Source organism: Dermacentor silvarum, chromosome 6, assembly GCF_013339745.2.
Source record: "Dermacentor silvarum isolate Dsil-2018 chromosome 6, BIME_Dsil_1.4, whole genome shotgun sequence".
NCBI classification, from domain to species: domain Eukaryota; kingdom Metazoa; phylum Arthropoda; class Arachnida; order Ixodida; family Ixodidae; genus Dermacentor; species Dermacentor silvarum.
In genome coordinates, this window is record NC_051159.1 from 58,695,357 (window position 1) to 58,708,293 (window position 12,937).

Consider the following 12,937-nt stretch of genomic DNA (forward strand, 5'->3'; position numbering starts at 1 on the left):
CTATGTTCTCTACACATGCTTGCCATTTGTATTTGCACTTAGTGCATTGCACGTGAGAAGACCAGCAAGTTTCGGTAGTGTTTCCTTCTTTTTGTGTGTAATGAATGAAAGAGGCTACCCATGGGGCATAGGCATTAACTTATCTATTATGGCACACAAATTTGCTGGTATCGATAGTCTGAAAGCAGTATTCGGGTGAAACTTGGCAAGATAACAAGGTTTAACAAAGGGGTCGCCTAAATAAATGTAAGCTCGGCTTGTTATAAACAAATAGTATACGTCACCAATGTAATTGCGACAAAGCCATAAGGTTTGCAGATACAGATTCTTAAAAGCATTTACATTGCCCTGTAGCAGATGACAGGCATCCATAGCTGGCCGCTGCACAGCTACACGATAATGCAGATATGACATCAATGCACAAATCACACATGGCATGGTGGGAGCTGGCTCAATCGCATTTCTTGTTCATAAGTGTGAAGTGTCATGGAATGGAGCTGTGTGCAGCACCCTTGACGTGAGTTTTACAACAAGCAGGCACATCTGTCCTGGTCAGGCCTAGTCTGGGTTCTGCATTACTTCCAACAAATTTGAATGGCTGTGATTTTGTCAGTTTTATTATAAAAATAGATTTTTGTGTTCTTTTCATGTTTCACATACAAAATATTGCGCTCAGCCCTTTCAGTAGCTACACTATCACTACAAATATGTTTATTTGATGCTAAATTTTGTTGAATTTGAACGTTAAGCTACATGTAGGTGCTATTTTCCGGGTTAGGCGACAGACACACACTTGTTTCAGTATCATAAGATAGACAATAGCGACTTTTATTTCTGGTGACAGTTTTTCACTATGTATGCACATTTTCCCTTCTGCTCCTAGTATCATCGTCTTAAAATGAAATAATCAACAATAAATTAAGAAGGGGCAGGGCATACTGCTTGCTTGACAACATGCTGCTGTTGCCTGTATCCCAACCAATGGCCACTAAGGAATTGGACAGAAACTGTGCTACACAGGAACAGTGCCCTAGAGAGCTGTTTCAACCATTAAAAAATGGCTCCAAGGTTCACCATAGAAGAAGGCAGGCCTGAAATTTATGACTTGGTGGACAATTCAGAACCGCTTATTGAGTTTATTGCATCTGCTTTAATTGTTCATGCCTGTCTTTACCACACTGTACCTTTGAGTCACGTGATGCCCGCTTGCTGTACCTTGCAACTTGTGAAGCATCACAAAATGCACAGTTCTATCCACTGATATGCTGGGGATGTGGCAGCTGAGTAAGATTGTGCCAGGCACTAACAATGTCTGCCATTGTGCACTAACTGTGTTTGTGTTTGTGCATGTACATTTATACAGATACTCTCATACCTTTTTACACTTACCATACACATGCACACACTCATTCACTCGCACATCTCGTGAACGCACACTGTACAATGTCTTTTCTTCTGACGCATCCTATAATTTTCTGCTTATTGCAGCACAGCAGGTCCTTGTTTGGCACACAGCACATCACCCTCTTGCATACTTTGGTGGACTTGTCACATAAATTAAGATTCTTCTTTTTTTCAGCAACAGAAGGAACTTGGTCAGCAAATCACATCAAGGTTGAAGCAGGAGTTCTTTTCCCCGGCTCTTTTCGTCTTTGCATCCGTTTGAAGCAGGGTCTCACTTGGCAATTCTCAAATAGGGCTGACATTCAGCTGTCATTGTCACGTGGAGGCTAAAGGAGAACCTTTGCATGAAAATTAACACTTTTCATGTTGACATATGATTCGAATGTCTACTGAAAAACGACGAAATTATGTGGATGAACCAACCAAATGCTAATTTCCATGAGCAATTTGTCGAAATGTGTATTCTTCCAATACCTTCATATATTTCGATTGCATTGAAACACCTAGTGTGTCATTGATCACTGATAAGGTTCAATGTTTCGAAGCAGTATACTAGAGTGGCTATGAGAGACCCCATAGTTGAGTGCTGCAGATTATTTTGGGCCATCCTATGCACTGACACACCTGTAGAACACTTATACAATGCCGTGCGCAGGACATTTTGTGCACTGGCTGACTGTGCACTATGTTTATAGTTGATTCATCAGTGCAATCTAGCTCTACAAGGACGTCAATTTGAGGTTTCGAGTATTTGGTGTGATTTCACATCAGTAGTCCTGCATGAATACCAGCCTATGAAAGAATCGGTGCTTACTCAGCAGTCCTGAAGCACCACTTTTGTTTATACTATTTATACTATGTATGCAGAGTACACTTCTTTTGCAGAGCGCAACCTGTCTGATAATCAACCACTTTGCTGTATGTAACTATGCATCATTATACTGATATTATGAAAATGAGCATGATCACTCTGCTTACCTTATGTCCTGCCTGAGGCGCTGTTAGCCTTTTTATTGTCACAAAAACCTATAGGCATGCTCTTTAAGTTGCAAGGTTAGGAATGACATCCTCTCAACTGACAACTTTCCAGCTCTGCTTCCCTGATCTGCTTGGAGGCGTCACCATGTCAGGAGGGTCGTCATATATTGGGAAGCTTTGCTGCTTGTACGGCGCCCCTAAAATAAAGAACACCATGTGCTCAGCACAGGCTAGAGTATCACTTGTCTTAGCTGCAATTACGCAATACAGCTCAGAGCAAGGTCTCTTTTCTGACAAAGCAGAAAGAACTATGTACCTCTTGAGAGAGGTCAAGGAGGTGGTGGTAAGTACACCTCAAAGGGAACATGTACACAGGCACCTGCCAATAACCCTGTCCGAGTTTTGTTCTCATTTGTTTTCCTTGTGAGGCACAAACAACATATATTATCTCCCTTACAGTGTCCTGCGCTGTGATACGTGTGCAAGCTGTGAAGGGTCTAACATGGTGGTGGTGGTGCACATTCTCCACTGGGTCTAACACGGTGGTTTCATGGTGCACATTCTCCACTGAAGTATGTGCCTTGCTTTTTCGGCTAACATGGAGATGGCGAGGAGATTTCTTTCACACATGGTCTACATAATCTCTCTCCTAGTCTCTTTCAACGCTCCATTTTGCTACAATGTGTTTGAGCTAGGAGCAGTCCTCATTCTTGCAGCTGCTGATCTTGGCTGTTCTGTGTGCCTGTGGCATGTTACCTGTTGCTGAACCACTTAGATGACTACTCATTGTTTGTCTGCAATTTGCAAGGGAGCTACTTTGGGTGATTGCGGAGAGACAATGCAGGCATGGCAGATGTTTCTGGGAAGAGACTCCGGCATTCTTGCCTTGTCGCTGACTATACCTGTTGTAAGCTTATGGCAACTGATCTCGAGGTCAGCTGGTGAATTACCTAGCAGGGTACAAAAAACACGTGTCTGGATTTGTCAAGTTTCTGGATATGGCAAGTTTGGAATTATCAAAGCAAGTTATTTTAACACTAGCTTTCAAGGCAGTGAGCATCACAAGTAGGCTGATTACATTTCAATTATCGCAAAGCATAACAGTTCAATTGACTTGAAATAATCCAACTCTAGCAAGACATGAAATTTTATTTTAACAATAATTTCTTGAGCAGGATTTAGATTACAGGTCCAACAAACAGTAAGTGCACTGGTTATATAGGAAACTGAACAAGGCAGCTGCAGCTAACAAGGGGGTGTACAGTTAAGCTCAAAGGAAATTCATATTGACACCCTGTGAAACATAAACAGGATTCTTTACAACCCTGTTGTACACTTCTTAATATGTTCCATAGTTTAATGCTCAAATATGGCACCTTGTGGCTTGTCACATGTGCCGGGTGTGCTTGTGTACTATTTCATTGCTACCATAATATTCAGTTTATCATTGATGAAGATATTTGAATAGAACAAAAAATAATTATAGCATACTGTAAATATGTACAATTGTATCTTGTAATAATTATTGTATCCTTTTTGTCATAATTTCTGTTGTGGTCTTTTTTTTCTTTCATTCTCTTGTAATGTATCTTTCTACGAAGTCGAGTTGATTTTAAAAGATGTCTAACATGTATAAAGGGAGCAAACACTTTATGGGACTTTTAAACAGAGTCAAATCATATGTACTTATGAAGATGTGCAAGTATGCATGCATTAGACGAGTACAAAGTGTCTTAGCTTCTGGTGGCTCTGATGGTGTTTATTTTATACCGGTTGTTTTTTAAACTGCCTAAAAGTGTTCAAAACTGCCAGCGGCAAATAGCACAATGCTAATCCTTGAAATCGATTGCTTGGATAGGTTGGCATTATTTGCACTAGAAATCATAATGCATAAATGTCTGATTAACAAACTTTAAATTATTAAGTTTTTAACTAATTGCTTTACAGCATATGTTGCAAGTTACGTATTTGAGGACTGGAGGCAAATCATTTGAGGATTTCAGCAGATTCAAGATACGTGCCATCAAACTTGAAGTAAAAATGCATTGTTGTTCCCCTTACTTTTTTAGCAAAAAGGCATTTTATGTAACGAAGCGAAAAATAACTGAAATGCCGTTGTATTTCGTTGCACACTTTGAATATTAACACCTAGAAACTGGTGATATCCTAAGAATTCGTTCCAAGAGATAAGCCTTGCGAACGCTTGTGTACAGTGCTTTGGTTGCATGTTAAGAAACTCTATGAAACCCCTTTAGGTATCAACGAATTCTTTCCCATGAAAAATTCCCACCACTTATTTTGCGTTTTTCAGATCATAAAAAAGCTTCGTGCAACTGCAGGATGGATTAAAAATATCAATGCATCCGCGAGCTTTTTCAAGTTCACAAAATTTGGATGCCATATGCAAGAACTCTCCAGAGGAATGTCGGGTATGAGAACATCATCTATTTCATGTCTAGAATACTTAGAAAGCTCCTATCCAGCCACTTGGAAAATATGCCTCATTTTATTGTGAAGGACACTGAAAGAAGTAACCCCTGATACATGACGGCCTAATGACACTGAGAGCAAAGACCTAGTCACTTACCTTCCAGATAATTTTACTAAAACATTTTACATTTATTATTCAAATTTGCAGCACAGGTTCAACTATGCAAGTGTTCCAATATGCTTACAGCATACCTTAAATGTCCTTATTTTCATCAGTGCTTTTGCTTTCAACGCACAATTCATGGCGTGCATAATTATGCACACAGTGCCTGAATGGGTTAACGTGAAGTGCTCTAATATGGGCATCTCTCATAGTACCTGTGTTTCTTCGGGGCACTAAAGGGACACAAACGAGGAGAGTTTTTTCAGTTTAAACTGATAACGCATTCCTCCAAAAGTCTACTTTCATTATTTTGCTGTAAGACTTTGATCAGTAAAAGAGAAAATGGAGAGCCAAATGTTCATTTGTTGAATTTTGGACTGAAACCCAGCACTAAAAGCCTGATAAGTTAGTGTGATGTCATGGATTTCAACACATTTTTCAAATTTGGGCCTTTGTGGTGCAATAAGAGTTCTCAAACTTTGCTAGCTTCGGTCTTAGGTTCCTTCAAAATACCATTCTTTACCGATAAAGAAATAGCTGGGCCTCAGCTAATGCTACCAAAATCCATGACGTCATGGTGAGCTCATGTAGGAGCTTTATAACAAAGTATTGCCATACGTCTTTCAAACTTGTGGCTTTTTGGCTCATTAGGTCTCCTCGCACAGTTAGCACGACTCTTTTAGTATTGTAGAAGGGCAACTAACTAATATAGCACAGCCCATTTTTCTCTTTAGTGTCCTTTTAAACCTCATGAACCAATCACTCAGTAAAGCCAAGGTCTCAATGTCTTCGTCTCTTCTAACTAGTGGCAGGTTTGCAATGTCCAAACCAAGATTTGTAGTTTGTATGCATGTTAAACATTTTGCCTCGCATTGGATGCTCTCCTCAGGTGTATGAATACAACTGACCTTGCACTGCTCTCGGAGCTGCTGCAGAGATGACCGAGCCATTGACTTGAAACCCTGCATTCTGCGCTGCCCGCATTACTGCACTTGCGAAGTCCCCCTTATTATAGACAGAGTCGTCATAGGAACTTGCGCCGCTAGAACAGCCGCTTGTACAAGAGCTGTTGCTCTGCTCCGTCGTGCTGGCCCAGGATGGTGCTGTGTAAAGATAGCCCACAGCGTGGAATATGTATGCTGAGAACCTTGAATATTGTTTTCAATGCAATTAACGTTCTTTGGGTATTTCATGCACTTTTCGGGGGTGTCTATGTCTCGAACTGCATTGAACCTCTTTGAACCTCTTTGAGGCCGACATGGGTTACTGGGGGTGCGGCACTGGGTACGTGTTCTTCAATGAATCATTGACACCAACAACGGTCTCTAGGCATGTGCGACTGGGAATGTGCCACTCTGCAATGACAAAAATGTTCCATTAAATTTCTACGATGCCCTGCGGATTTGAACCCGCGCGATGTGCGGTTCTTGCGGCACTGGTGCTAGATGACACAGTAGGAAGTGTGTAGTCGGAAGCGTGAGAGAGGAGCCCAGTTGCATACATGCTTAGCGTTGGTGATGCGGTGTGTTGCTACATTGCTTTAGTGCTAATCACATGAACGTTGACATTCATCGTGAGATGGGCTCTGCTGGAATCTCATGTTCAGCACTGTACTGAAACAGTACCGTGCTGTTTCGTGAGTGGGTGGTAATTTTGATGTTGAAAAGAAATGTTCAAGGAAAGCATGTCGTCATTTCAAATTCGTACGGATGTTACTTTAGATTTGGGGCTGCGCCACCGTACTTTCAACTATTTTGTATATTTTTGTTGTATGGTGTCGCTACATTTTGAGTGCATATTTGAGCCAACGAGTGCAGTTCCTGCTGTAATATTCTCACAGGCTGGGTTGATTCGCATCTGATAGAACTATTTGAGGATGCTAGGAAAGCTTCACTGAAGCACCATGGGCAGAAGAAACACGATGTAGAAACACTATGTATTCAACACTATGTAGTAGCACGTACTTAGAAATTATTTTTTCCTCATATTCTACATGTTAAACAGCAGAAAAGAGTGAAGAGCAATGAAGGGTAGACATAGCACATGCAATAGCACAAATTGTTGTTTTGGTAAAGAACATTTCTTGTGTTTCGCTTTCATCTGTAAAAGCTGTTGTCACAACAATACAGGCGAGTAACCAATGGTTCTATGATGACAATAAAATGTGTTTGTCTATAAATGTTACTTGATGATGTCATCTGTCTCTTCATCTGCCTTTTTTATTCTGTGCTGTATTTTGTCAAGCTTCTGCTCAGGATTGCTATTTGCAATGACTTATGCGATATGATGTGGGTCTTGTTCGTCTTATTGCTGACAGACATTATCAACTAATACTATATACTGTATTTAAAGGTGTGCTGAAACAATTTCCGTGAAACCTGAGAAATACATGTAAGGGAATGTGATGGCTTTAAATGAATATATTTCAAAAGAATGGTTTGAAAAGGACCTAGTATGAACAGCAATATAATGAATGTGTAGTTTACTTTCCCCATTCTGCCTCAAATCACTGGTTCTTGTTAGGTGGGGTGGCGCCAATAGTTGTGCACCCCCCCCCCCCCGTATACCACTCCCTTCTTTCGTTTTCTTCTTTCCATGGTGCAGTTACGGTAACCTTTTGAGATTGGCATCAGACAGAGGTGCCCAAAAGTGACAAAGGAGTCATCCCCTTGTCCTAGGTTTGGAAGGGTGGGCATATGTGTGTGCAAGTTTTTGTTTGTGAGTTATTCATGGTCATGAACAATTGCCCAGTTGCTAGCTGGTCCTTGCGAGCCATTGCACTCACTGAAATATAATCGATGACATAAGATATGGCAGAAAAAGAAGTGTGGGCTTTAAAAGCATCAGCAGTGCAAGATTGTACGCTTCCTGCTGCATACATTGGAATGATAGCTCGCGTGTTCATGACAGATTATTGTCTACAAACCGGCAATGTTTTATTACCATGATAAAAATGTTTCAGTACTCCTTTAAAGCTGTATTTAAAAGCAGCTTGTAGCAGTAATGTATGTTGTTGATATACAAGTCTGTTGTGAAATAAAAGTGACACCTCACAAAAGTATTTAGAGACTTGAGCTTGACTGCAGAGAGATGCAATTCTGAAATTTGCAAAGGACTACTTGAGGATATCCTTAGGATTCCTCACAAATAGCGTAAGCTGGTACGAGGATGAAGGCAATACGTAGTGATGACAATCGTGTTTCAGGTCTTCCTGAACCTATGTGGCACCTTCTTTCCAAGGGTGCTTCATTTAATATTGCCACACCGTAACAATGACAGCTTAGAATGACAGAAATCTCAAATAGTTGGTAAGGAATCATAATGCAAAAAGGTAAGGCGTGCAGACACGGACACAAGAGAAGTGGACAACACGAACGCCGAAGTGGACAACACGGCGTTCGTGTTGTCACTTCTCTTGTGTCCGTGTTTGCACGCCTTACCTTTTTTGCATTATGATAACAATTACACTTTTTTGCACGCCATTTGCACAGAAATATCAAGGCCCAAACAAACCCCACTAAAACATTTCGGTTGCTGTCCAACCATTACAAAATGTTTCTGCACAACTTATACAAGAATCATGTGGTCTTCATATAAAATTCATCCATACAGAGTCTCTCAGAATGGTGCAGTACTGGAAATATATCAAAAGAAAATATTATGTGAAATATTTCTTCTGCACATGGGTGTTTTTCTGTAGGAAAGCTCCTACAGCTCATATTACTGCAATAAAACACAGCAACTCTGTCACTTACTGTGGCTTGGTGCATAATCTGTGTCCCCCGCAACACTAGACTCCAATGACTGTGGCTGTGACGCATCCTCTGCATCAGACTCTGCATCTGCTGGCTGGTAGATGTGGCCTGGAATAAACAGTACTCCAGATCAGAGGTGGCAGGCTCCTCTCATATGTGTCGTCTGCAGTTAATGTGCTTTAATGATAGTTAAACTACAACCAAATGTGCAATCTGCTGGAGCTGCAGTGCTTCAGACCACAGTGGTTTGTCCTTGAATCTCGAAACTATTTCACATTGTTGAAGGGGAAGTTTTTGAGAATACCATAGGAAAATTACCTAGTAACACTTTTATAACCAAGTTAAAACAGCTAAAAAGAGGTTAAACCATTTAATAAAATTCAAGATAACCTGACAGAAAACAAAATTAGCAGCTGGACCATTCTTCCGCGTTCATACGAATAGAGTGATTTGCTAAGTCAGTTGCAATAGCAGTTGCATGCAATAGCTGAACTACGTAACAAAATTTACGTATGACTATCTCTACCTTCTTTCTATGACAAGTTCCCTAGAATATGGAGTTACATTCAGTTAAAAGTAAATTTCCCAAAAGAAAATGCTGTACTTTTTATCTCTTTTAACTTATAACCACAAGTACCATACCTTAGCTATAGCAAAGCTACAATGTGCTTAGGTAGGTGCACTTTTTCTATTTATAATGTTTAGGGCAAATGCCTAAAGACTGAAAAACAATTGAAAGTGACCTTTGAATGACTGCTAAATTTAACCTGAACCTTACTGCCGAATGTAATGATAATCTGAATACTATTTACATAAAAACCCTTTCTCACAGACCGAAGTGTTGGAGAGATTCCAACACAAACCTAAGTGTTGGATAGTGTGGAAAATCTCCATAGATTTATGAAAATATTGGCATTTGATGTTTGTAGCATTATGTGAATATTTGCTGCTTTGTGCTCAAGTTTTCTTGAATGTGGGCTCACGAGCTTCTTCCGAGATTTATTCTTCCCTCTGAGTTTCTCAGAACTTACATTTTAGATTTTAGAAAAATCATTAGAAAGATTAAGCTGACTTCCTTTCTTTTTCGTAAGTTCGATGGCGACTCATGATCCTGCTTTTATGAAAACACTGCTGCAACACTGTACAACAGATAACTTTGGCAAACATCGAACGACAGTTCTGACCTTGAAGAGTGGATAGCCGTGTACCTGATAGCTCGATGAGAGGGTTTAAAGATGTGGGCTCGCTGATGAGCGAAGGCAATGATGACTGGACACCTCGGTCCATAAACGGGTTGCTGAATATCTGTTGTTGATATTGCTGGCGCTGCTGTATCTGCTGTGGTAGTAAGGGCTTCAGGAGAGATTTTGTTGCCATGGGCTGGAAGGGAGGGCCCCCTTGGTAGGGGTCTGCATAGAGGCTCCCTAGACTGTTGCTGGCTTGTTCTAGGGAACCATTAGGTGAAAGCGCTGGGCGTCGCTGAGTGCCCTGTGCTTCTCTCAGATTGTTGGATGGCTGAACTACACTTGGCTGCAGCTGGAAAGGTAGATACGTGACTTTTGTGAGATATAAATACCGTCTATGGAAATAATTTTGAAATACCTCAGCCAAAAAGTTTCAATCACCTTGTAGCGATGCGCTGAGTACAGCTAACAACCACGAAAGGACACACCAGACGGGGACGACAGAGCGCACATGGTTCTTTCCATTGTTGTTATCTGGTGTGTCCTTTTACACTCGTTGTCTTCAGCCCATCACAAGATGAACAAACACCATCTAGCCCAATTTCTCGCTATGCTCAAGTTTCAATCAGCAAGTCTAGCTACAGAAGCCTGTGCAACCGTGTAAGGTTGGACTGAACTCACTTCTCTGGATTCTTTACATGAAAAAGCTCAGAAACTACATCAAAATTGCCTAGCACACTTTCTGTCCGTCATATTTATATACTGTTCTCTTTTTTACATGCATTTCATGTCTGCTTACAAGAGTGAGATCTAAATAAACATGTTCCTCACCTTTCTCATCCTTTAAGTGGTACACTATTCACAAAACTGGTGAACAATATATAAATATATTTCTTACATCATGATGTGTAAAAACATACACCAGTAGAGTCCAGTAGTGCTTGGTATATGCCTAGCTGCTCTTGGTTGCATGCAGTAAGTAGACCAAGATGAACTGGTAGCATTTTAATGTAGTAGAAAAATATTTTTGTATCAAACAATAGGCGTCACAACTGTCTCACTTTTGAGTGGATATCTGAACTGGATGCAGGGTAAGATAATGGATACGAGAGAGGAAAGTTAAAATAGTGCAGTGAATGAAATGCATGAAGGTCTCCACTGGAATACAAGTCTCCACAGGTTGTCCTTTTATCATTCATAGAATATCATGTGGACCACAAAGACACATCGTCCTGATGATTTCCAGATGTTCGCGTCAGTTGTATTTATTCTGTTTAACAAAAAAAAGCATAGAAAAAAAGAGCGTCAATGAAGCAGGGACACAAAGGAAGGGCGACGACACGCGTGCTTTGCTTTTGCCATAAACACGACATTTAACTTGGTGCATACTGGTGGACAAATGTGGAGAAACAAACAATCGGGATGAAGCACAAACTTCTAGCTTAATTATTTGAAAGCTAGCTACCTTTGTCCACATGTATTTGTACAAAAAATGGAATTGCACATGCAATTCGGAGTGCATTGAAGTGAATTTTGCTGAGTGAACCACTCAGCACAAAAATAATTTTGCAGCAAGCAGAAATTGCAAAACTATTCTAATGGTAAGACTCTTTGCTATATTGTATGCCTGTGACAATCAATGCTTTCATAGCGAGGGCAACCTATTTAATAAATGTGGCTAGTTAAGGAGGGACTAAATTTGTAAATGACAGGGTCATTCATTATAAAACTCATTACTCAGCTCTGTGAAAGGTTTTTGTGATTGGACAATATCTTTTTTTTAATCACAGTAACCAGTTTCACTTTATCTGAGAGGATCTAAGCTTTTCTTCACTTAAAGATCTGTAAGATTACCCAGTTGAATGAGAAATTCATTATTCACTTATGATTTTGGAGGGTTTTTATGACATTCATGCGGGGCTTTCGTGACATTCAGTGCATTTTTATTTTTTTTTAATGTTGATTTGACATATTTTCATGCTAGTCTTTTTCTGCACAACCACATTTCTATATCACAAAAAGCAAAAACTAAGGGCTTCCAGTGTCATAACTTAGCATTAGATAGTATTCTGATAAATGTTGGTGACTATAACTCATGGCCGTTATTTTCAGTGATTATAACAAATTAAGAGATCTCTGGAAACATGTCTATAGTGTACAGTAGAACCCAGATATATCGAACCCACATATAATGAGTTATTGTGCATAACGAATAACACTAAAATTTCCTTGAAAATTTGTGTAAACAATTTTTATTTTATATATCGAAGTACCTATATATCGAACTTTTTTGTGATCCCCATAATATTCAATATATCCGGGTTCGACTGCATATGCAATCTATTTCTAACTTGAACAAGCTAGTATTTGAAATGAGTCCTTCAGATCAGACACCTATTTTACTTACTTCATTTGTGCTATACTTAATCAATTCATGCTGCGTACTTGAACTTGTTTTGACAGCAGGGCTGTTTGCTACTTGGCGCTGGTTCATCTGGTTAACCTGTCTACAGATATTAATGCCCATACAAGAGAAAAAATAGTGAGCTAGAATGATGGCTGATAACAAATGATGATTGAGAATGGAATAAAGGACGAAGGAAAGAATGTGCGCTGCTAAAATAAAATCAAGAGAATGTACTATCGCGCTCAGTATGAGCTACACCGCGGGAGCACGTGGCCAAGCACACTGTAAGGTTGTACAGTGGCGCCGATCGGGACGTGTTTTCGAGTTATCAGGGGAGGGTTTGCCTGTTCCTGTGAGTGCGCATCGCCTCCACTTTTTTGCTTTCACCCTCGCCTTCCTTTACTTAGAAAGCCAGGCTAGACATCACCTGTCTTGTGAAGCTCGACTTGTCGAGCACGAAGTTTGGGCGTCAAGCCATGGTGGCAGTTATTTTCGAAGCTGGTATCACCACCGTGCGAAGCGAAGCAAGGGTGAAAGCAAGCAAGTGGAGGTGATGTGCACTCGCAGGAACAGCCAGAACCTTGCCTGATAACTCGAAAACATGCCCCGATCGGCT

The 12,937-nt window shown here is 40.4% G+C and overlaps 1 protein-coding gene across 1 annotated transcript in view; it reads right to left on the bottom strand.

Annotated features, from left to right (window-relative positions):
• Nucleotides 1-1,270: 1,270 nt before the first annotated feature.
• LOC125946303 (roundabout homolog 1-like) overlaps nucleotides 1,271-12,937 on the bottom strand; it is an 89,571-nt gene continuing 77,904 nt past the window's right edge. The window contains exons 20-25 of the mRNA XM_049669017.1: nucleotides 9,803-10,266; nucleotides 9,565-9,593; nucleotides 8,731-8,838; nucleotides 5,884-6,078; nucleotides 2,383-2,579; nucleotides 1,271-1,688 (exon numbers count right to left, since the gene is read on the bottom strand). Coding sequence (XP_049524974.1) covers nucleotides 2,476-2,579; nucleotides 5,884-6,078; nucleotides 8,731-8,838; nucleotides 9,565-9,593; nucleotides 9,803-10,266 — 900 coding nt within the window. The 3' untranslated portion in view covers nucleotides 1,271-1,688; nucleotides 2,383-2,475. The remainder of the gene's footprint in view (nucleotides 1,689-2,382; nucleotides 2,580-5,883; nucleotides 6,079-8,730; nucleotides 8,839-9,564; nucleotides 9,594-9,802; nucleotides 10,267-12,937) is intronic.